The sequence below is a fragment of the Pyxicephalus adspersus genome, chromosome 5 (genome assembly GCF_032062135.1).
Source record: "Pyxicephalus adspersus chromosome 5, UCB_Pads_2.0, whole genome shotgun sequence".
NCBI classification, from domain to species: Eukaryota; Metazoa; Chordata; class Amphibia; order Anura; family Pyxicephalidae; genus Pyxicephalus; species Pyxicephalus adspersus.
This window is the reverse complement of record NC_092862.1, coordinates 88,512,364-88,536,786: the sequence shown is the minus strand read 5'-3', so window position 1 is coordinate 88,536,786 and position 24,423 is coordinate 88,512,364. Positions and strand designations below refer to the sequence as shown.

General features: G+C 38.3%; 1 protein-coding gene across 1 annotated transcript in view; it reads right to left on the bottom strand.

Moving 5' to 3' along the window:
- The window catches only part of LOC140331233 (maternal DNA replication licensing factor mcm6), a 69,242-nt gene extending 46,456 nt beyond the window's left edge, over positions 1-22,786 (bottom strand). Inside the window, exons 1-6 of the mRNA XM_072412073.1 lie at positions 22,543-22,786; positions 12,606-12,771; positions 2,973-3,118; positions 2,744-2,894; positions 1,887-2,028; positions 181-322 (exon numbers count right to left, since the gene is read on the bottom strand). Of these exons, the coding sequence (XP_072268174.1) occupies positions 181-322; positions 1,887-2,028; positions 2,744-2,894; positions 2,973-3,118; positions 12,606-12,771; positions 22,543-22,683 (888 nt within the window). The 5' untranslated portion in view covers positions 22,684-22,786. The remainder of the gene's footprint in view (positions 1-180; positions 323-1,886; positions 2,029-2,743; positions 2,895-2,972; positions 3,119-12,605; positions 12,772-22,542) is intronic.
- Between the last annotated feature and the right edge of the window lie 1,637 nt (positions 22,787-24,423).

Here is a 24,423-nt window from a genome sequence, read left to right as displayed (position 1 = left end):
TATATATATATATATATATATATATATATATACATATATACACACACACACACACACACACACACATATATATATATATATTACACACACATATTCATACACTGACTCATTGCATTAGAAAAACCTACATGTAGGATCTTCATGCACTTTTGTGCAAGAATAACAAATAAAATTATATACATTATCTGCAAGCATCAGAGCTCCAGCTTCAATCACAAACTCATGTGATTCTTCATCCTTTACAACAGCAGCAGTTAATCCTGCAGCACTGCTGGCTTTTCCGCTAGTATATACCGCTCTAGGACTAAATTCTTCCACATGCCTGAAGTAAGTCAACAGAAAAAAAAAAAGATGAACAGTGACATTTAAAAACTGGTGTATTTTCATATTCAGCTACCTAATTTATGATGAGGTGTCTGGACTTTCATTGTCCCCATTCATGTAAAAAGCAATATGAGAGGTCAGGTTCTAGCTCTTCTTAACGTGATTTATGTAAACACTTGTAAACAGGTCAGATGATTCTCACCCGATATGAACAGTTGGGCTCGCCTCGAGTGAGAATCTGACATGTGAACAGAGGTTACCCGATGTCTTTCAAGGATCCATCCTGACAGATTATGAATGACCACAATACAAGTGAAGGAAAGAGTACAGCAGGGTGCTGCTTGCTGATTTTCCCCCTCTCCTCTCCATAGAGCAGGACAGTGATGTGTGTATAGCACTTTACACAGAGCTAGTTTGTTCATCTTTCAGTCTTTCGTGGCTGGATATGACCATGAAAAACAGTTTCCAATGACCATATTGGAGTGTGTGTTCACAGCCTTAGTCACTAATGGAAAGTGTCCTCATATCTTTGAACAGCAGGTGTGTTTATGCAAAAGCAATGTAAGGGAATAGAAAAGAACCGCCCACTTGAAAAGTATTTCCCCATGAAATGATTAAGCTACAAAATTTGTCATGAAGATAATTTAGAGCGAAAGATGCAAATTTTTTAACAAAAATTTTGAACAAAAAATTGGCTACTTAAATAAAGAAAATTTGACATTTTGATCCTCTTTTCACAAAGAAATATTTATACCCAATATATTCCCAATTTAGGTGCTCCCATACATTGGAACCACATTTCTTACAAATTAGAAATGCAAGCATTTTAATTAACTACTTGGAACAGTTCAGAGAAGTATGAGAGCTGCTGTTCCTTTCTGATTTCAGAATTAAAACAAAGCTGTTGACAAACATGTAGAAACTTTTCATGAAAACTCATTTCAGTTTCACAGCAGTCATTACAGGTGCACAGCAGTCATTATGTTCTCAAGATGTATAACAGGATTATCTCCCCTACTCACATAGCAAATTCCACCAGAATTTAAAAATCCATAGAAAGAAGGCCCAATTAAACTACAGTTGTTTTTCTACAGAGAGGAGTTAGAACCTGTTTGTAGCTACCTGTCTGTGTAGTTATGTCCATACTCATAATTTACAACTGCAATGGAAGCAAAAGACACAAACATATACCTGCTAATGGTCTCATTTCTGCAATGAGCCCCTTGTGCTCACTAATGATCCTCCCATCCCCAGCTCCTTTCAATGCTCCCAAGTGTGGTAGGGCCTCAAATGCCCTTACTTACAATGCAGGTCTACTGGTCCTGCAACATCAGAGCTGTGACTGTCCAGGACAACACTCACACAAGGAGGAAGGAGGAAGCATGTGAGCATTGCTATATGGAAGACCCACTGCAAAGGTAGTTTTTACTATAGGTAGCTCTGAAGTTAAAGCCAGCACAAACTCTGTTTTATTTAGGTTTACAAGGAATTATGGGGTAGCAAGCATTGTGAGGTACAATAAAAATGTGCTTCGATATGATAGCCCCAAGCCAACAACTTACTTGAGAAACTGGCTTTTTGATGTACTTGGATCTCCAATAATGCATACATTGATGTCACCTCTTAGAGAAGTACCTTCCATTGTTGTTTTTGGCACACCTCCAAACAGCATTAAAAGGACACCTCTTTTAATTTCATCATTACCTACAGTAAATTGTAAAGAAAACAGGGAAGTAACCAATGGATATGTACACTTGTTACCATTTATAATGCTCACCCCCTGACCTGAAAAATCACAAAATGTAAATACAATTTACTAAAATTATCTACACTTATTTCTTGATATTGAATCACTTCTCTTTTAGGCAGCTTTTTTCAACATATATTTTAATATTAGACCTTTTTCATTTAATACAAACTTTTAATCAGCAATATGTCTCAACAGTATTTTGACGCATTTCGTGAAACAAACTGCTTCTTTAGGAAAAAGACCTATACAATCAATAGAAATAGTTATAGGTTGATAATTGCTGACAATCATTGAAAAATGTCTAACAGATTTTAATATGTTAAAATTAAGCTGCTGGCATTTTAATTGTCAGTTTTTGTATAACAATTTTCATATTATATTGGTTGGATGCCTTAAAAGTCCCATGTCCTTTTCTCTTTGTATTTTTAGGTTTTACTTATTACAGGTTGTAGAGATAAGTGATGTTGTCTCTGAAGTCATTAAATAGCTGTGGAGCTTCAAATACTAATGGAAGTTAGATAATACCAGACAGAACATAACACTCACCTTTAGCAGTCTAAACTTTCAAATTGTTCATTAGATTAAATTTACACATGCAACAATTAACATTTAAAATGCAAATGTTGAAAATAAAAAGTTCCTAATTTTTTTTCAGAATATTTCTCATACCATGAATTGTGGGAAAGAGACTTGTACATAGATTGTGGTACAAATTTTTGTCTTGGCTCATTTCAAATACTTTTTCCCACTCCTGGACAGTCATTTGATTTTTTATACTTTCTGCTGTTTGATCTTCCTCCTTCAAATCTCTTCCACCAAACTGCAGAAAAATCAATAAATTAAATGGAGACCAAATATTCCCAGTTTCTGGTTCGTATGGAGTTTGCGGGGCACTTACCCTTGGATTAGTAGCACCTACATGACATGCCAAAAATGCTAATCTATAAGACAGATCTCTAACACCCAATGCTTTCAGCCCTTGGACACCTTCATTACTAAATCCTTCCCCACTTGTTACTTTTGCGCCAGTCTCTAGTCGTGCATCTGCAAACAGACAAAAATTTAACATTTTTAAGGAATACAGAGCTGCTTGTAGACCTGGATCAGGTTTCTGGTGAGCAAATCCAGATTATGCCTCCCATATGAAAACAAGGAAGATGGAATTACTATAACACGAATAAAAAATAAGTTGCAAAAAGACAATCTGTGTGTGTGTTCTGTGCACTTTGAAAAAACAACAAAGCTTGCCTTTACATTCTTGTTATTTTTTTCACACCTAAAGCTTTATTGATGAAAATACCACCATAATAAGTAACATTGTTACCCATTTTTGGTTCATTAGTAATGTTCAACCACAAAGACATACTTGGATAATGGTATATAATGCTTGGATATATAGACTTATATATCCTATATAAACAGTCATACAGAAGGAGAAACTTAAACCTAAAACATATCCAGATTATACTAAAAAGCATATGAAAGTTCAACATTTAAATTTTCCAGTCATGAAAAAGAAATAAAAACACAAAAACTAAATCAAGCCATAGTGAGATGGTAGCGGGTAGCAGACCCAAAAGAGAAAAAAAAACCTTCCTGAGATTTTATGTTTAGTTTGTCTAATTTGCAAACATGACTTGATACACATTTACATACATACATTTAAAAATAATCCAGGCTTCCCCAAATTTCAGAAAACTTGTCTATTTTTTTCTAAATTAATAGCTTTTGCTTCTTCCAATAAATATACAGAATGCACTTTGCTTAGCCAAAGTCTCATGGTAGGAATATCATGTGAGTTCCAAAACCAAAGAATAACACTTCAAGCAGCATTGAGAAGATGCAGTGTTAACAATTTTTTTTTATACTTTTTCAAACGCATCTTGTGTAGGTACAATAAACAAACTTCTGGTCGCAATGGTAGAGTTGAACCAGTAATGAGCTGACAAACTCACTTCCCTCAGAAAGCTTGTATCCAAGGACAACTCCACCATATGCGAGTCATTGTACCAATATCCAAATAAGAAAACCAACAGACATTGGATTTCTGTGGGGCAATTTTTGGGATTTTATTTGGCGTCCAGTAGCAAGCAGTGAGTATTTTATACAAATTTTCTCATAACCTGGTGCTTTTAGAACATTTATGTGCTAGTAAGCAAGCTCTGTCCCATTGGTCATCAGTTAATTTGTAAATCTATTTCCTGTTTCCATTTCTTTCAAAACCTTTGTGAACAATTTGGTGCAGATTGGTTTAACCTCCCTAGCGTTCTAATTCCCTCCACATTTCCATGCAAAAAGCATTACATTTTCTTTGCATGGAAATTTATTTTACATTGTAGGCTATAATTCTTTTAAAAGTCTATTATTTATTACATTTAATCAATTTTATTAATAAACTTTAAAAAAAAAAAAAAAAAATCTTAAAAAAAAAAGTTAAACATGTAATGTAAATGTACAGTAGCATATATAATATATATATATATATATAAATAATTGTATATATTATGAAAATTTCTTTGTATTGGACTCAATACAGCTATTTTGTATTGAATCCAATACAAAATTATTTAAATTTCCCACCAATCCTCACATCCGCACCAACTTCACCGGGAAACCCCGGAGATCGCCTCTGCACTTCACGGCTGGAGATCGGAGGAGCAGGACGTGTCCCCAGGACCTGCAGGATGACGGGGGACGACAACGAAGCAAGGTAAGTGGAGTTTTTTTTTTAGGTTAAAGCTACCCTGAGTGTGATTTGGGGTTATTGTTATTTGCAGGAAAAATCCACACCGAGTCACACTCGGGATTACCGCTAGGGGGTTTAAAAAACCATACATAAGTGGGATGGCATTTGGAATTAGAGCTCCATCTAAACAATATTGTTTAAAAATACTAAAAATACTATTGTTGTCAGTTGGTGGCATTACAAATCACCAGTGTTACTCATGGACCCTATTTGGAACAATGCAATGAAGGAATGCATGCAAATTTTTACTCTCAAACTAAACTGGAAACTAAGATGAAAGATCTTTTTCAGACTGAAACTGTAATGCGCCTGGTCACACAAACCACAGGCAACTCCAAGAATCCTTTCATCAAGCTTTATTGTGTCATCATAAAACAAGGCAAAAGGTACATACGGATAAGGCAAAGGCAGGTCAGAAACAATCCAAGGCCAGGGCAGGTGGAGTTCAGGCAGAATAAGATATCAGACCGGGTCGCTATTAGTAATGACACAACAGAGGTTAATATGAACCAACACACAGAGAACGCACCCAAGCACACTGTACACACAGAGGCCTAAAGCAGGCAATGGTGTTAAGGACAGGTTTTCCTTAAATGGCCAGAGTGCCCAATGACCTTGCGCCACCTGGTGCCATTTGATTGAAGGATGACTGAATCCCCTGCAGACCCTGCTTGGCCACAGGGAACTTCACCTCTTCCCACAGCATCCCTGGGACGTGCCCTACCCACGTCCACAGTAGTTCGGCCAGAACCACTCCCGCCAGCAGGGGGACACGCGCTGCGAGCAGGGCAGCAGCCTTGGCCATGCTGCCTGCTGCAGCAGCGTCTCCCTCACTGCCTGTGATCCCCAAGGATGCCGCAGGCTTGCTGGACAGGTAAGTGCCTTAGAGAGACATCTTTATAGGAAGAACACCTACACTTATTGGCAGATTTATTACTTTGAGAAATATATACAAACGAATAGTAATCCATCAGGCCTTAGGGTACAGATTTTCCCCAGCACAAGATTAAAATTGAATGGGAAGAAATATTAAAAGTATTTTCTAGAGGAAAGAAATGTGGTAACTTTGATGAATTTATCCTAGACCTATTGCTATTCATTCTCTCACGCAACTACTTCATGTACAATATTTCCTTCAAGTACAGGGTGTTGCTTTGGGCATCATATGTGCCCCCTCCTATGCAAACCTGTTCCTAGGAGATTGGGAGAAACATTTGTTTTCTGATGATGGTCTCTCGATGTACCTCTCCCACATATTGTGAAAGATGTATATCGATGACATCATATGGACAGGGACACAGGAACTCTTGAAGGAGTTTGTATACAAACTTCAGGTGAACTCGTTCAGTTTGAGGTTTACTATGCAATATGAACAATCCAAAATTGCATTCTTGGATATTGAAATTTTCAAAGACACTAATAATACTTTAAGATCGAACCAGCCAACAGCAGGCAATACATTGTTTGCTACAAAAGCTCACCCCTCTTCATTAATACAGAGCATACCATGCTCTCAATACCTGCGAATACGCAGGAATTGCTCGAATGACTGACTTTGAAAATGAAGCCAAAAAAACTTCAATCTCCATTAACTCAAAGAGGATATAGCAGAAAAACTCTTAGGGGAGCTTATCAAAAATTGAAAGAAAAGAAAGTTGTGAACTCCTGTTTCCCTCTCCCCAACCTAGGCTAAGGAATGTAACAAGAATAATTACTGAATATACGGTAGAACATAGTTTACAAAATGTACAAATAGTGTACATAGTGTACAAATTTGTGAAAAGTTCCGGCCTCTACTTACATGTAATTTGGAAAAAAGGAACGTTATTACGGAGAAACCCCAATTTGTTTATAGAAAGGCAGCGGCTATATGCAATAAAATAATGATACAAGTCATTGTTTGCATCAGGCATTTGAAGAAACTACTAAATACAAAACAATTCCTTGTGGTAATTGTTCCCAGTGTAACTTTAGTATGCCTCCCCAATATACTAACACCTTTTTGCAATTTCCATTAGAAAAATATATATGCAGTAAATATAGAACTACGTGTAATTTTACAGGTGTTGTCCAATTAGCAGTCTGCAATTGCGGCTGCTTCTTCATAGGCAAAACCAAAAGACAATATCGAAAAAGATGGATATACACTTTAAAAGCACATGCGTTCCCTGGTCTCAAGGAAGTTTTCAGTTTCCAATCCTTCCTAAGAACAGTTCAAACAAGTCTCCCCTATTTGGTTTCAGAGTAAAACATCATGGCGATACACATTCTATCCCCTTATCAAATATAGGTCTAAAAGTTATTATTCTGCTAGTACACGTTATACAAAACACTTCAAGCATAAAGGGTTTTCTCTACCCGGCAGTTACCCTTTTAGCAGATAATCATAATCCAAACTTTTTTATTTAAGGAGTATGATTTAGTTGATTTACTATGCTACACCTGAACTTAAATGATTAAATTTGCTCCATGAAGAATCATTTACCTGTATTGTAGGATGCTTCAAGGAAATTATTTATTGGCACTGCAGATACATAGACCCACAGTCTTGGTATTTGTTGTTTGTATGCTACTATGTATTTAAACAATTAGTATCCTGAGAAATTATCTTTTTGACTTCATATGCTGTATTGGAATTTACTACCTTTTTGTTTCTGTATGTTGTATCAAACATATGCTTAAAATGTTTTTGATTAGATAATTACATGTTTGCTTACATATATAGGAGAATTTGTATCCTTATACTTGACTTAACTTATGTGGGACCCATTGATTGCACAGGGAAACATTGTTTCCCCTGATTGCAATCCAGCAGCGTGCAGAGCCTTGTTTAGGCTCACTTAAGCTGGCTGTAGGGGCTGAAACATGTGGTCTGATTGAAAGGCACTCTACGTTCCAAGACTCGTCCTTCAAACGCCCTTCTGGGTTCAGCACACATTACCGTCACATCTGGGGGCAGGCACATCCTCTTAACAAAAAGGATACCGCGGGAGGGAGAGGAACTAGCGGGTCCTATGGGACCCTGGCTGCAATGGTTGGATTGCGGTGGTTTGTTTAAAAGGAGACCTTGGGAACCACTGTTAATGATTTGCCTTCCTATGTTTTGGTAGTAGAAGCCTCTTGCAACTTACTGTTTCTTGTTTCCCTGTCTGGCTGTGCATAATGTCCATCTAATAGTAAGTAGACTATCAAAAGAGTTCATTTTACTTACTTAGTTTCAAATTCCGTTTGTTGTTTCTTACTAGAGAAGTAATTGTTTATGCTAGAGGGCCATTAATTAATGACAGTCATTCAGGATTAAGTTGCCAGCTTTGTTCATGATCTAGAGGCATGTTTAGAAGGAAACGAATTGTAATAATGGTGTGTGCAAATACCCCTAAGATGGGAGACCCTAAGTAGATATATATCCTAAATCTAAAAATATATAATAGATATACAATAGTCTTTTTATAGGACAAAAGCATCACTAAATGTACCTAATTTGCTCGTTACTATAACTGAATCACTTTATACTTCCCTAAGCTAAATAGCGATCCTTGTCTTTTTTGCCCTGATGGTTCAAATCCCCCTGCCCTAATCTACAGCATTTCCATGTTCGTGCCAAGGGTCTGTAAGCCATATTTTCCTGGATACCTTTAAACAGTGCAGTATGTATTTTTAGTATTGCCTTTTTGATCCTTGAATCTTACACATATTTACTTACACATTTCTTCGTTTGTAGATTTCTGTACTTCTGTTCTAATCCTCCTGAAGAAGTAGACTAAATCTACGAAATGCATTGAGAACAAGTGGGGGGGTCGGTGGTGGCTTCCCCACAACAAATTAGAACTAAGCTTGTCTCCTTTGATGTTAAAACATAATTTTTTGAATAGAATTATGTTAACAGAAATTATGCACAATCTGCTATAAATTGTATATACTAATTTAATGTTTTTTAACAAAGTTCAATTAATATATAGATTTAGGTTTTAAATTTCATAATTTCTCTTTCAAAAGTCAATACACCTTAAAATTCCCCTTGTGTAAACACTGCTCTAAGTGTGATTTGATTCCCTCATAATCATAGACCTTTCTTCTGGGCTATAAAGGCCCCTTTAACATTTTGGGAAAGAAACAAATGGGTATATACATTCATACCTTTTAAGTTTTGGTACGCCATGTTGAACCTAAACACTAATAACTAAACCTAAATATGCCAATATGGCACAAAATGCTTAATATTTGTATAAACAAGACATTAGGTTTTATATTGAGGGTGTATATGTACAAAGGCCCTGACACTCCAATATATTGTGGAGGTCTCAGGGAATTTGGGGCGCTATACCTAAGTAATAGGCACCTTGAGGGGTGGGATGCAGCTAACATTCAGGCAAACTGGGTCAAAGAACTAACAGAATAATTCAGTTAAAGATTAAAAGGTGAATACCAACAAAAATATCAATCATACATTCTCTGTTCTGCTTGGCGGGAGGCAATTATTGCATATCTCAAAATCATATATACCGTGTTTCCCCGATGATAAGGCAGGGCCATCAAATAAGACAGCCCCCCCTTTTTACGGAAAAATGAAAAATAAGCCCCCCCCCCGCAAATAAGTCACCCACCGATACCTGCACTTACCCGAATCGGGTGGTACGGTGGGTGACTCCGTGTGGTTCCTCCGTGTGTGCCACGCCTCGTCATGCAGAGGAAGTGACAGGACTACAGTGCGCGCACGTGACTCCGCCCAAGCAAACACAGGCAGCTTCCCTCATCCCTCCCTAACGGAGACTGCAGGAGTTTGTTCACGGGTTCAGACAGGTTTTTTTTTGCTGTGAGGACTTTGGATATTGCAATCAACAAGCCATTCAAGGACAATCTGCGCATGGAAATTAACGACTACATTGAAAATAGAATGGAGAGAAATCAGCGTGGAAACTTTGTGAAGCCTAAACTGCAAGAGGTTGTGACTTGGGTGAAGAATTCATGGGAGAAAATCACTAACAGTTGCATTGAACATGCACTACGAGCAGGCTACCTTGATAAGAAGTACTCCTTTAAGGACAGTGCTGTTGCTAAACATGAGAGATTTGGTCACCAGATTCTAAAAGAAATCGAGTCAGAAGTAATTAACCTGGAAATTCAGAGTGGGGTTTGTTACGATGATGTTCCAGAAGATGATGACTTGGTTGTCATTGAATAAATATGTAAATGTACCGTACTATGCCACAGATTGTTGTATGGAAACAATAACACCGTTACAAGTTATGGATGCTCAATTTGTCTGGTTATGCTGGTTTGTAATGACAACTACCGTTATTACCATTATACTGTACCATATACAGGTAATAAAATTCTGTTTTTTTTTCAACAATAACTGTGTACTGTAGTCTTCTTCATGGGTAAATAAGGCAATAAGGGTAAATAAGGTAAATAAGAGCATATTTTGGCCTTCAAAAAAAAATAAGACAGTGTCTTATCATCGGGGAAACAGGGTAGTAGACAAGCTCTTTTGTGCAGATGTGTAGCAGATAAATGTTCAAAAAACAAACAAACAATCTTGAGAGAGTTTAACTGTATAAATGCGAAGAACAATCTCAAGGGCTCCCTAAAGATCTGGATTCAGCTCTGCGCTGTGAAGCAACACGTTGGTGTTTTCCTGAGAATTTATCAGGTACTCCGCTACATTTGGGTTTAGGACTTACCACAGGAGAAAATGAAGCAATTTTTCCTGGTGTGGCTGTTGTGACTATATGGAAATCTTGGTACCATTCAGGACCTGACATTTCTGGGATTTGAAGCGTTAGGCAAAACGCTGCTAAATCAGAAGACGTGCGTAGGTAAACCGATTCCCCTTTTCCATATAGCTTGGAGACAAAAATGTAAATCTCCATCTATTTTGTATTCCCTTCTGTCTCAACACTTGAAGGATACGTTTCAGTGCCCTCCTGTTCTTTAAAGTAATAGAAGACAGATCCTGGTATATAGATATTTCAGTCTCCTTAAACATTGAGTGATCATTCTGTCTAGCGGCAGCATTTGTATCTTCCTTCAAAGTAAGGTTTTGTAAACTGCATATTACATCCGTGGGGGTAGATGGTCTGGGCCCCTTGATCTGGGAGCTCTATGTATTTTAGTAATGTCAGTGGCAGTGTCTGTGGGTGTATCCAGAAGAATAATAAACAGAAAACTCACTGTTGACAATATTTGCTCAGGTAGAACCATTTCAGGCAAATCATTTATTCTCACTTTATGTCTTCTGCTTCTATTATCAAGCTCTTCTATATGCCTGTTCATCTCTAATAGATGGTTGTGATGTGAGGTAACATCACAACCATCTATTAGATGGTCTCAAGACACGTTATCGCCGACCAATGATTTCCCCCTGCCTGGGCCACTTCCTTCAACTTGGCAGTTAGTGCTGTTAAGTTACCTTTTAAGTCCATAATTGCTGTGTGTAGCATAGCTTTTATGTCAGCAGCCATGGTGGCTAAATCCGTCAATAACGGTCTCTGAATCACCCTCTCAGCTGGATCAGATGCCCCTGATGGGGTCAGCGAGTCTCTGCTAGACTCTTCTTCTGGTGACTCAGGCACCATCTTGGATGTGGCTTCCCCTGGCGTGTGAGCGCAAAGTATTCAGGAAGATTACAGTATTGTGATACCGCTTTGTAGACGGGGTCCCCTTAGAATTTTTGCCCATTTTGTGCTAATCGGCTTGCAACGCATTGTATTCCCCCACCAGCAGAATCAGAGCTTTACAGCAGTGCTTCCATCTCGCTTGCGCGCTTTGCTACGACCCCACATTTTTTTTATTTTATTTAGAATAGAGTCACTTGTATTTTGCTCATTCAAGATGGACATGACCCACCCAAGCAGTGGCAAGCCCACTGGCATAGAGGCCCACATTGCTGTTGAGTTGCCCACATGGAGTCTGTACAGTGGAGGGACCAGTTTGGGCTCCAGGCATAGGAACCAGCCAATAACTAGGCAGTTAAAAAAAAAATATATATATATTTTTCTGTTGGGGCCAGTTGAACATTTTTGCTACACGACAGATTTCTAGTTACACGTCTGCATCCAGGCATACTTATTTACCACCTTTCCCATTGAGGTATTCTTGCCCGTTTTGCTTTAGTACCAACTTGTGTCAGAGCTTATATTGCATTTACAGTGTATGAAAAAGGTTTCAAAGGTCTAACAGATCAACATTGCAGATATTCAACTTAACTCTGGTCACACAAAAACAAAGATGAATCAACAGGCCTGAACAGTGGGCATTCATGATACTTTGCCTTCATCAAGATTAGGGCTTCTGAGGCTACATGAAAGGTCCCCAGGGGTTTCATCAAGTTCAGCACTGCATGTAGGCAGGTGCAGTTAGGTCAGACATAGATGTGCTGACAGCCTCCAGTAGAGGCGCAGCCATCCAGAAATCTCCTTCACATCAAGTTTTCCCTAGCTCTGCACACTTCGATCTTCACTAACTGTTCTCTAAAAGCTATACTCACACCATGTTGATTCAGCAGCTGAATATAGCTGCAAACCATGTGAGTAAAAATGGCTCTGCAGAGGAAAGAAAAATGTTGTAGCCTATGTCAGAAGTAGTATTGGAAAGAAGCAGCAATGTATTCTATTTCCATTATTATGATTAACAGGAGAGGAATTGAAAAAGAATATATACTAAAATGGTGTCTTCTATGTCAGTGTTGTGTAAAATTATTATGATATATATGATAAAATACGTAATTTTAGGAAACCTTCATTATAAATAGAAATGTATTCAGGCACAGAATGCATTTATTACCTCCAACTGAAAGAGCTGCTACATCAGGCACAACAATCAATGTGCCAGTGAAATCACAGCGATCCCCTGCCATAGCAGTTTCAACAGCTTCTGCGCGGAGGATAACCTCCACATTGCGTGGAATTGCACCACGAGGCAATTCTGCCTGGGTTTCTTGAATTCTTACCTGGAAAGCAAAAAATAAATAATTGAAATTCCCATATTACAAGAGCGTGTACAGCATGGCACACATACGCAGAATTAAAAGTTCAAATTTAGCTTAGTATATGCATGCCCCTTACAAGTCATTTACTGACCATGTAAAATTTGTAACCAAAGTGACAGGAATTACGAACTGTACTCAAGGTGGGGTGAACATGTGTTACATCAATGCCACATCCCAATTAACAGTACGTAAACACATAAAACGAACAAGGTGCATGAATTTTTAACCCCCTAACCGCTAAGCCCGTAATTTCTCGCACTAAATATTTTTGCTCTTTTGGTTAAGCCCGTATTTTTTCGCCTACACTAAAATCCCCACTTACCTGGTCCCGCTGTGCTAATCCAGCGTCGGTTCCGTGTTCCAGCGTCGTTTTTTATATTCATGATATCTACTAGAACCCTATTCGGACATATTTCTGTAAGTTACAGGTCTACAATTTAAAAAAAAAAAATTTCATGAAAACCTGTGACGCTTTTGGAACAGAAATCTAGAAATCAGTGTAACGCTCAGGTGGTTAAGGCATATCTTAATTTAGACAACAAAAACAATAAAATTTAAATATGAAAATCTCAATGGTTGTTGAACATGTTTCATTAACAGAGTCCACTTCATCAGGAACCTAAATTACATATACGAGGGGGTGCTGAGAAGTTCCTGGCTTGGCTCACTTCCAGATGAAACAGAACAATGAGTGTGGGGGCATATGACAGCCTAATATCTTAGTATGTAACTGTGCAAATGTCAGGTTTTTGCGATTCCTAAAACAGTTTTTTCTGTTAGTGAGAAGCGGTGATGGCAGAGGCAAAAGCAAGTTTCACATAGTTGGAGTTACAGGTTGTCGAAGTTTTTGTTTCTCCAGGGCAAGTCAGCAAAGGACATTTACAGTGAGATGTCACAAACACTGGGGGAGAAGTGTCCTTCCTACAGCACTGTCAAAACCCGGATATTTTGTTTAAACACTGGGCATTTCACTGTTGAAGTTGAGCCCCCCAGTGGTCACCCCGCTAACCTCAACTGACACGGCAACCTGCGATGCAGTCCATTAGCTGAATATTAAGGATCGGCGAATATCCGCAAAAAAGATAGCCCAGATACTTGACATATAACGGGAGTGTGTTGAATTTATCACTACTATCCTAGACATGCACAAGCCTTCAGTGAAGTGGGTGCCAAAATGTTTCAACAGTTATCAGCAGAAGAAACGAGTTGAAGCATCCAAAGCCATTTTGGCCCATTTTGAAGATGCACAGGACTTTTTGGCTAGGTTAGTGATTGAGGATGAAACCTGGCTCCACATCTATGATCCTGAAACCAAGGAACAGTCAAAGGAATGGCACCACAGCAGGTCCCTGTGGTCGAAAAGGTTCCAAACACAAAAATAAGCCAAAAAAAGTCATGGCGTCCGTTTTCTGGAGCAAAGACGGTAGTCTGTTGGTGGACTACTTACCTCAGTGCTCTAATATCACCGAACAGTATTATACTAACCTCCTGGACCAGCTGAAGGAGGCAATTAACACGAAACGCCGTGGAAAGTTGACCAAACAAATCCTTATATTGCAGGATAATGCACCTGCACACATGTCCAGTGTTGTAGCTGTCAAATTGAACACCCAGGGCTTCCAATTGGTCCACAATCCCCCCTACTCAGCTGACTTGGCCCCTTCGGACTATTATCTGTTCCTGAATTTGAAGAAACAACTAAAGGGGCAACATTTTGAGGACAATTTCTGACGTCAAAGATGCTGCCGAGAGCAGCGGTTTGCAGCCAAACCAAAAGGACTTTTATTTGAACGGTCTAGAAAAGCTGCAACTACGCTGTACCAAATGCATCAGTCAAGGAGTAATATGTTGAATAAATGTGTTATTTCATAACTCTGCCGCTCTTCTTTCTGAGCAAAGCCAGGAACTTTTTTTTCAGAATGACTAGGGGGGTCACCTTTTAGAACTTTTTATGGCAACAAGAGCGGTTGAAAGGTTTAGTACACCATTGCTCCAAGATCATATTTATCTAAATGGGTAAATACTGAAAAACTACTACCGAGTTATTCACAGTAGTGAGCTGGAAAAATAAAGTATTTGGCGCCAGTGCTGCTGGTGAGTGTGCACAGATGTGCGCAATGCGTGCAGGATACCTGCACAAAATTTTGCTCTTATTGCGATTCTTTTGGACAAAATTGTGTATGCTGTCATGATTGGTTTATTTCCAATTTCTATGCCTAGACAGGTACAAATACAATTTTTCAATGGGTCAAGAAAACCCCTGCACCACAAATGTATGCCGCCATTAAACTTCTGTCTGGTCATGTCTGGCATTAAGTACATAGTGATGAGCTGGTCCTAATCAATTCAAGTTCACAAAGCATTTCCTGAAATACCCTGGATGCATTAAGCAAAAAGACGTGAGATACCTTTAAACAAAAATAGAAATATGCAAAAATTCAAAGAGTTTTAAAGGGCTTTTGTACTCACATTATGGGGGGGGAAAAAAAGTGATAGAGAAGATAGAAGTTGCAATCGGACTCCTAGACCATGGGAGAAATCAAGGTTCATGGCGCAACTGCTGTTCAGCAAGTTCCAGGAGGTGCTTGCTTGCCTAAATAACTGCATTGTTGGAGGCAGGAGTATGTTTATGTGCCTCATTAGCTCATGCTTTTACTGACACTAGGACTGCAGAAATCTAGGCTGCCTACTATACACATGATATGTAGGTTTAGAAACCATGTGTTTTTGTACTTTTTTTTTTTTTTTTAATTTATTTTAACACTAATATTAGGACTTAAATTTCCTCCTCAGTCTAGTAAATAGGGCATTTTATATAATTAAGTACAGTTTCAGCATTATATCTATATATCTAGATCATAAACAGATAATATTAGTATAGTGGGAACTAAACCCCACTATACTTAGTTCCCTCAGGGGACGCCACCATCTTTTCTCCTCCTCCTGTCAATCTTCAGCCCTCTTTATTGGCCAGGCTGGGATGACAAATTCCAATCAAGCATGCAGTAAATCTTTCCTGGCATGCGCTAGATAAACTTGGCTTTAAAAATAATGTCTGAATAGAGAAACGAAAACAAGAAAAGCTGCGGTTTGAAGGCAAATTAAGTGAGGTGTATCTGTAGGTAAGTTATATTTAGGTCATAACATACATCAAATTCATAATATAAACATAAAAGACAATTGGTCAAAAATGTCCCATCCCCTTTGCAAGGGGGGATATATTAGGACTAGCATTTTAAACAAAATTAATCCCTAGGCGGAAAAACTTTACAATCGTTGGAAAATAAGGTGTAGTGTCCTGACTGTATTGACCTGTATTGGCTTCCTCAGGGGACTTGTAAACTGCAGAAAGTAAATGCACATGAAAATGACATTTATATATATACATATATATACATAAAAATTCATATAGGATACTAATAAAAATGGTTGGTAAAGTATACATTTTTAAAATCATGAAATATGGTTAGAGATCCAAGTAGTGATCTATTTTTAAAGATCGCCCATGAACTTATTATCTCAAAACAAGAATGATACCGCCATATAAATAAGTAAATAAAATTAAAAAAAAAAAAAAAAAAAAAAAAAAAAAAGAAGGAATTATGAAAATGGTGACCAGTAGCAGTAGCTATTTCCAGATGCCACGCGCCATTCAACTCCATTAAAAGTGCCATACATGCAGCATTAGAATTGCGGTGTTTATTTTGCTATAGCACCACCACCAGGCGCTTTTCAAAACCTATTTCTTATCCAACTAAGGTAGGCATAATTTATTATGACCAGTTATATACTCAAGTCAAGTTCTCACCCAACCCCTTGTTTAAACCTTTAGCTTACCTTGATCATTTATTTTACACTTCTTAGTTTATATACAGATGTGATTAGATCCTGTATACATCTCATTGATCTCAACACGTTTTTAGGACATTATTCTAAACTGAGTAGCATTACTTTCTTCAAATTACCCATATGTGAATTATGTACTATCACCATTTGTTATATTAGTAAATATATTGTTTAGATTATGTATGCTTTTCTATTTGATGTAATAGGCTGCTTTATGGTTAAACAAAATGTTTACACTGTTCTTAACCTCTATTACCACACTTTATTAATGCATACCTTTACTGACGTCCAACACACTATGGGCAATTCTCAACACCAAGCAATACTAGTGCTATTCAAGTGATGTATAGTCTTATTGCTATATGACGCCTATATATAGCTCGCTATATGACCCCATTTGATGTTAGATGATTTACATATATCCTCTGGTGGATACAGCCTTACCCTATACACTATTGTATCATAGCTAATCTGTAGCATAGTAGATAATTCCCCACATATATGTGTTTCACCTATATGGCATTATTAAAACCTTTTTCATATATACACTTATTGGACAATTCGCAAACACCGGTCAACATTTTCATATTTTCTTTTATATATACCAAAATCATACTTGTTCTGAATTCTTAAGTTCATGGGCAACATTTAAAAAAAGATCACTATTTGGATCTATAACAATATTTCATGGTTTTAAAAATGTATACTTATTTACCAACCTTTTTTTAGTATCCTATATGAATGTTTTATGCATACGTCATTTTCATGTGCATTTACTTTCTGTGGTTTACATGTCCGCTGAGGAAGCCAATACAGGCGAAACATGACAGGACACTACACCTTATTTTCCAACGATGGTAAAGTTTTTCCACCTAGGGATCAATTTTGTCTGGAATGCTAGTCCCAATATTGCAGCCTTGCAAAGGGGATGGGACATTTTTGACCAATTGTCTTATGTTTATGTATTCCATGTGTTATTTGACTTCCAAAAAAACTTGCCTATTATTATTAATAAACAGGATTTATATAGCGCCAACATATTACGCAGCGCTGTACAATAAATAGGGATTGCAAGTGACAGACTAATACAGACAGTGATAGACGAGGAGAGGACCCTGCCCCGAAGAGCTTACAATCTAGTAGGTGAGGGATTTTCACACACAATAGGATGGGAGATATGTAGTGGTGGGAAGTAGTGGTGGTTTCAATTGACAGAAGACGACGGGTAGGCAAGTTTGAAAAAATGGGTTTTGAGCGCTCTTTAAATGAGCAGAAAGTAGGAGCAAGCCGAATAGGACCAGCAAGACCATTCCAGAGAGTTGGAGCAGCTCTAGAGAAGTCTTGTAACCGTGCGTGTGATGAGGTTATGAGTGAGGAAGTCATTAGTAGGTCATTGGAGGAGCGGAGAGAGCGGCAGGGGGAGTATTTTTTAACTATGTCAGAAATGTAAGTGGGACAATAACTGTGTAGGGATTTGAAGGCAAAGCACAGGAGCTTAAATTTGATTCTAAGGTGAAATGGAAGCCAATGGAGAGAACTACAAAGAGATGCAGCGGAAGAGGAGCAGAGGGAAGGATGGATGAGTCTGGCTGCAGCATTCATGATAGATTGTAGAGGAGATAGTCGGGTTAGTGGAATACCAGCGAGAAGGATGTTACAGTAGTCCAGATGGGAGATGATGAGAGCATGTACAAGGAGTTTGGTGGTCTCAGGGGACAGGTAGGGGTGTATTTGCCTACAAATACATCTCACCTAATTTGCCGTCAAACCCCAGCTTTTCTTGTCTTTGTTTCTCTATTCATACTCAATTTGGGGGTAGGCATAACATATTACCTTTTGATTACCCTTAAGGGTTGGTAGTTTCCACCCTATTCTCGGTCACATTTAAAAATAATAAATCTGCAGGTTTGTATCCAGTTATTGCTGCAATGTATTTATTCGAACAGCAGAGGTCTGTTCGAATATATACATTGCAGCACACACACACCTTTCAAAGCTTTGGGGTTTTTTTCCACCCATATAATACTTTTGATCAGATCAACTGACAAATTCATATATTCACTGAATGCAATGAGTTTGTGAACATGACTTGTCATTGTTGTGCAATTGGTCTATAAATCTTCCAATAAACCTTGCCAACACGTGTCTGTTGACGATTGGAGTTGCTGCATATTCTATGCGATCAATCCTATATATACACACACACACACACACAAAAGATACTTTATTTCCATCTAAAGCAGGAAAACGCAAGCTCAGCTGTTCAGAAAAGTGACCTCCACCTGACTCAGTTATTGTGCTCTCTCTGATCAGGATGTAACACTTTATATTTGTGCCACTGATCAGAGTCAGGGTCATCCATCCTGCAGGCTACCTGTACCATGAGCAAGAGTTCTCATAAACCTGTTAGAAAGTGGGCTAGGGGGGAGGAAACTAACGTGGGTTAGCAAGTAACTAACCCTTACTCCTCTAGCAAGATCAAAAGGTCATTCAAAACTTCCTTTCCCCTTTTCTCTAGCTATACTACTACAGCTCCTGCTGGAGATAGTACTTTTATCTCTCCTTCTGGGAAGGAGTGACAGCCCATTTCCCTCAATCTATGCAAAATGGCAGGTCTGGGGGGGGGGGGGGGGGAGGATGCATTTCCTGTGACAATTGTGAGTGGCTTGCAAATGGTTACACAGCTAAGGACTCCTGTGATGCCAGCTCCTACAAAGAAGGAACAGTGGTTTTGTTATACTTTGTACTGATGAGGCACAGTAACAGCCAAAAACACAGACTGTAAATAAAGCCACACATTGACTTCCACTTTAAATTTTACTGTATCATTTTATAGAGCAACCAGCCTTCCATTATTTATTTATTTATTTTTTTTTGCTGCTGGCACTGTGACTGCTGCAATAGGAGGACAACATGCTCAGCATCCACCATTTGTTTTTGTTTTTCTAAAAAGCAGTCTACTCTGCACAGCTATTTGACTTAAGAATTCATCCCTGTTACTTCAGATGTCAATGCAGAGTTCATGTGACCATGGATATGTAGACAGTAAACCTGGCCATAGGCATTATACATTTACTTATTTGGGCACTGGGCGAATCTAGTGGTGGCTGGGCAGTCACCAGAAGTACATCTCAATTGTGTTACCATTAATGGTTTTAGGAGATTCAACCACATCTCCCCTCTGTACCACCTCCTCCTCCTCCAGGGACACAACCTCTACATTGTCACAACATCCTTAAAACTTAAAAAAAACTCCAGAGATCACTCCAATCTGCTGAAGGAAAAAAGTTGATATGATGTGCCTAAACTAGCCTAGGTGACTGCAGCCATACAGGACAAATGCTGCTAAGGGCTCAGTATCCAAGCCGACACATACACAAGCTAACTCCGCACAAGCTCCAACCAGGCACCCATTTGAAAAACTGTAGTGCAATGCTTCCTAACCAAATAACTAGGCTTACAGCCACTGTAACACTGGGCCAGGTAAGTCTAGTCATTTTTTAAAATAGTACCAAGCTACCACTCACTTTATGAAGGTGCAGCACCAATACAAACCAGGAAACAGGTTGATTTGTGACATCCCTACAAGTCTTTTGCAGCAATAAAGAAGAAGCTGAATTTATGTGCATAAGATGCTTGGTGAAGCTTATGTACTTTACTCATGAGGAGTGGATACAAATCAAGCATACCTGTGCCATTTTAAAGCAATAAAAATGGACAATCATGATCAGGCAGTTATCAGTGACATCATCCCAATTGTTCCTATGCTGGAACAGAATTTGTGGGCCCAAGGAACTTGGCGTCACAGGAAGAGTAAGAATGGACTGTGGTATGAGGATACAGATGACAAAGAGTGGAGTGGAGATGGTTTAGAACACCTTTCTAAGCGTCTGCTTGCTACGTTTGGTTTTGCCCCTCATTACTTTTGGAAAACTGATAAGATTAAGGGTTCATAATTGGAACTTGGGGGAGTAAAAGTTCACCGACTCGCCTAGTCCAAGCCCTTGTTTGAATACCACCGAGTTTGTCAATTTGAAATTGGAAGGTTGTACAAGAAAACCAGCTGAAGAAGTTTTGCATGCAGGAATGGTTGAAATTTTCTGTGACTTTTTAGATCAGTAGGCAATTATGAAAAATGTCAGGTTACAATTAGCTATATAAAAAAATTGTGCTGCAATGAGTTAAACACTTGAGCTGCATACTGTCTCCAAGCCATTAATTCAAAATGTATTAAAGGCAGTGGATTCGTGGTAGGGCTTCTGAAGCCAAGTGCCATTCAACTGCCGTCAAAAATAAAAAACTTGTCTCCTGGAAGTCCCTACAATATTCCCACAATCAGGCATTTAATACAATTATGTTAAAAAAAAGTTCTTGCCACGCTAACCTATGTATGAGGATGTTGGTAAATTTGGTCTTGGCATCCAATATTTTTGGTCATAAAACATTACAAGAAAAATACCTTACATTGGGATTATAGCCAGGATATTACACTTGACTCGAGCTCTAATAACTTAAAATCAACCACAAGATCCTCACCGAGCATGAAGAGACCACACCACATAAATTCAGGCAGTGCAGGTGGGGTAATTTGAAAAGCTGTGTTTTGATCCTCTTAACTCAACTAATGGTGTTTTTCTCACCTCCTTTTAGGTACTGATTGTATGGCCCTGACCTTAACCATCTTGAGAACGCCCCCTTTGAGGATTATGCCTTTCAGTTAAGAGTTTTTCTATATATTAGAAAGGGGGACGGGGTAGAAGGTGGGGGGGGGGGGGGTGCAGCAAATGCATAGCCCCAAACCCGGCTGGCATAATCCAATGCTTGAGCTATGCATTTACTGATTTACCTTCCCATTCTAAAAGGGGCAGTTGCTAATTTCTCTGCCAAGCAACTGTTTTATTATTATTAGGTCATTTGTTGCACATTAGCTCTGAGCCAGTACTAGAGACATGAAAACAAGCTAGCATTTTTGTAAATAGGTTGGCGTACCTCCAACAAAGGAACATAAACAGATGCAGTGTGCAAGTTTTTTTTTTTTTTTTAAACAAAAATTAAACCCTAATTATAATGCGTTACTTGCGTTTTTTCTACATCGCTTTCAATCATGTTAAATCAATGAAACATCTCCAAACTAATAATTATACCTTGTTATTGGGATTGTCTAGTGGCAACTGGACAGAATTACATCAGAATGTAACCTTCTATATGCCTCCAGGAAAATGCAAGAGCTCAGAGGAACACTGGGCTGACAGCTAGAAACCAGGACAGTTGGGAGCTATCCCCAAACTGGGAAGTTTCCAAGGGCTGAAGTCTGACCTCAGGATTGCTAGTCAAAACAAAATGATATATAAAACACACACACACAAACTATTTAGCCTTTATTTATTGTAGAATCCTTGGAGTAAAACTTTAATCAGTGACTATGATCCTTGTTGCTCGGTCAAGATATTCTCAGGATACTGTAACTGTGCCATACCAAACTGGCTGGTCAAACTACAGCATAGCTCAAAACTGTTGATACTTTAATTGTAGTTGTAAATTGAATCTAATAAAATTGTCATTTAACCTAGTTATAATTGTCAGGAAACCTTATTATAAAACAGTTTGCTGGTTATATAAAATTATGCCAAGTTCCACCAGCCGTTTAAACAGTAAACATTTGTTTACATTCAAGTAAAGTTTTTAATGTTTCTGCATAAAATGTAAAAACCTAAGTTTGTATTTGATAATAAAATGTTAAGACTGCATGGTAATTGTTTTGAGCAACCGAACTGAAAAAAAAAAAAAAAAAAAAAAAAAAAAAAAAAAAAAGGAATGTGTTGCATGCTAGACAACCAGTTCTGAATTGATTCTTGAACTTGCACATTTTGGTTTCAAACATCCTACCTTCTGGAAATCCACAAAACGAGACTTATTCGTATCCAGTGTAAACCTTCGTCGATTTGCACAGACTGGATTTTTACAGATAGTTGGCTGCGTGTACTTGAACTGCTGCTCCACATCCTTCATTACCGATTGGCAATCCATACAAAGGAATGTTCCACTGACAAGTTCAGGGTGTACAGGATGAGTCCTTACCACTTGCCCACTAATACGTAGTAATGTCCCAATTTTTAAAGAACTGAGTTCACGTATCCTACAAGTTAAGAAACACAAATTAATTAATTAAAAATAATTATAATAGTATATAATAAGAATTTTAGAGTATGTTCACATCTGATGACCATACTCTATTACCTTATTTTCAGTAAGTATTTTAAAACCTTTTGTCTATACACATACAACAAACAAAACCTGGACCATTCCATCATTTCTTTCACACGCAAGGGGAAAGTTAAAACACTTTGCACCCACAGGTGGACACTGTGTGCTGGAGATGCAAGGCCGACATTGGTATCTTACTCAATGTATTTATGGAATGTCCACTGCTAGTTCCCTTCTGGTCCCCTGTAGCAGATATTCAATCTAACGGATGTATCTATCCACAATAGGCAAGTGCTGGCATGGCTTCACATTTTAACATTCTCAAAGAAAAAATACCACAACTCCTTACTTAAACATCTGATTAATGCAGGCAAAGACATGTATACCATTAGTCTGGAAAAACACCTCCCCTCTGATAGTGCCACAATGGTTTAGAAGGATTAATTACATCATGTCTGTGGAAGACCAGATAACAGCTTGGGATGGGAGGAATGACAGGTTTATTAAGACATGGTTTTGCTTTAATATACCACCACCCTTAAATATCTATTTATGATACACATGACATTGATTTCTAGCAGTTTACTGATATCTGCTAATTTCTGTGCAATTGTAACCCTCAATAGTATGTTGTAATGCCACCCCCTTCCCCCCCTTTCTTTAATTAATCCTCCAAGTTTCATCTTCTCACTATCTCTTATTTTAAATGATATACAAAAATGTTTCCGAGTGACCTGTTACCACACGGATTGTTATTATTATTATTATTAATAAACAGGATTTATATACCCCCCCCCCACTTAATTTTACAAGGATGCTGGATGATAACTATGACATCTCAGGGCAGAAGTCAGATGCCCTAAATTATTGGTTGCCAAACCTGCAATAACCAGTAATCGTTAGGATAGGAAATGTGAATTGACTATCTCGGATCCAAGCCTAGAAACGTCTAGTTTTAAATTTAGTGGCACCTAATTGTTTTGTTGTGCAAATTAAAAAAAATAAAAAATTTTTTTCAATACAAGGGTGTCACCTACACCAAAACAAAATACAATGTTACAAGAGACAAAATGTAAGGACATTAGGTGGTAAATTCTCAGACAAATTTCACAGGGTATAAGTAACACAGCAAACATGCCAGAGGAATTAACACATACTGACAGGCGGGAGCAGCAACAGCAGGAGGAGGAGGCGGTGGGCCCGGAGACGGCGTGAGGACCGCACATTGGTAACTGGCATCTCAAGCTGGGTATAGTGCATCGTCAATGACACCTAGAAGTGTGTAATACAATTTTTGTGAATAGAGTACTGGAGGAGGAGGCGGTGGGCCCTGAGACGAAGTGTGGACAGCATTGGTAACTGGCATCTAGAGCTAGGTGTAGTGCATCATCAATGTCACCAAGAAATGTACAGTTTTAGCGAATTGAGTACTGACAGGTGGCGACAGCAGCAGCAGGCAGTGGGCCTTTTTTGATAGAATAAAATATCTATTTTTTTGAGAGAAATACTGAAATTTATTGGCTTTTTTACTAGATAGCAAGATGTACCATCAAAAACTGCACA